The sequence below is a fragment of the Chrysochloris asiatica genome, unplaced genomic scaffold (assembly GCF_000296735.1).
Source record: "Chrysochloris asiatica unplaced genomic scaffold, ChrAsi1.0 scaffold00086, whole genome shotgun sequence".
NCBI lineage: Eukaryota > Metazoa > Chordata > Mammalia > Afrosoricida > Chrysochloridae > Chrysochloris > Chrysochloris asiatica.
In genome coordinates, this window is record NW_006408604.1 from 6,390,609 (window position 1) to 6,391,510 (window position 902).

The 902-nt window shown below is 36.7% G+C and overlaps 1 protein-coding gene across 1 annotated transcript in view; it reads left to right on the plus strand.

Annotated features, from left to right (window-relative positions):
• The window catches only part of SLC15A5 (solute carrier family 15, member 5), a 141,220-nt gene that overhangs the window by 76,776 nt on the left and 63,542 nt on the right, over nt 1-902 (plus strand). The window contains exon 5 of the mRNA XM_006866064.1: nt 115-301. Within this exon, the coding sequence (XP_006866126.1) occupies nt 115-301 (187 nt within the window). The remainder of the gene's footprint in view (nt 1-114; nt 302-902) is intronic.

Here is a 902-nt window from a genome sequence, read left to right on the forward strand (position 1 = left end):
AGGGGCGGCGACATCAACCCTAGTGCCTAGTGATGGTACTGTGGGTTACAGGAGGATTTCTCTAAAGTTAAACCACAGTCTTCAATGAATAATTGCTTTCCCCCTCCAATACAGATTCCTTCCGGATATTATCTGCAGACTATGAATTCCAACCTGAATTTGAATGGATTTCTTCTCCCAATTGCAGTAATGAATGTGATCAGCATCTTACCATTATTAATCCTGACTCCTTTTATGGAATATTTCAGCACCTGCATGTTTCCTTCTAAGAGAGATGGACCATTTCTGTTGGCATGCATTAGTAAGTACAACTTAGCATCCTGAGTGAGTTGCTTACAATTTGGAAGAAGAGTTTGTGAGTGATAATACTTCCTGTTACCCAAACCTCTAACCATATTCTTCCATTCTTTTTATACCTTCTCTAAAGACACATCTGATGAAACGATATGGTGAAATTGCAATACCTTTTTATTACAGTTAAAGCAGTCCTTACTATTTAGCCAACACTGAGTATTTCTTAAAAATTAACAAAGGTAAATGCTGTTAACTGTTGGTGCATGGAGGGGATTGAAGCCATGTAATGAAGCAAAATATATGATTTGTTGAATGTAAAATTGATGATCTGCTCTGTAAACCTTCGCTCAATTCACAATATAAAGTTAAAAAAAATTTTTTTAACAGAATTAACAAACCTGAAAATAATGCCAGCCTATTTATGAGTTCTGTAATATAAGCACTGGACTGCTTACCACAAGGTTCAAATCCACCTGTCATTCCTCAGAACCCCTATATAGGGCCACTATGAGTTGGAAGTTCTCTGTCAATGTATGATTGTAGCCGTTTCTGTATTACCTTTAGCAAAACTTTACTCACCTGAGATATCAAAGAGATTGTCCGATGAT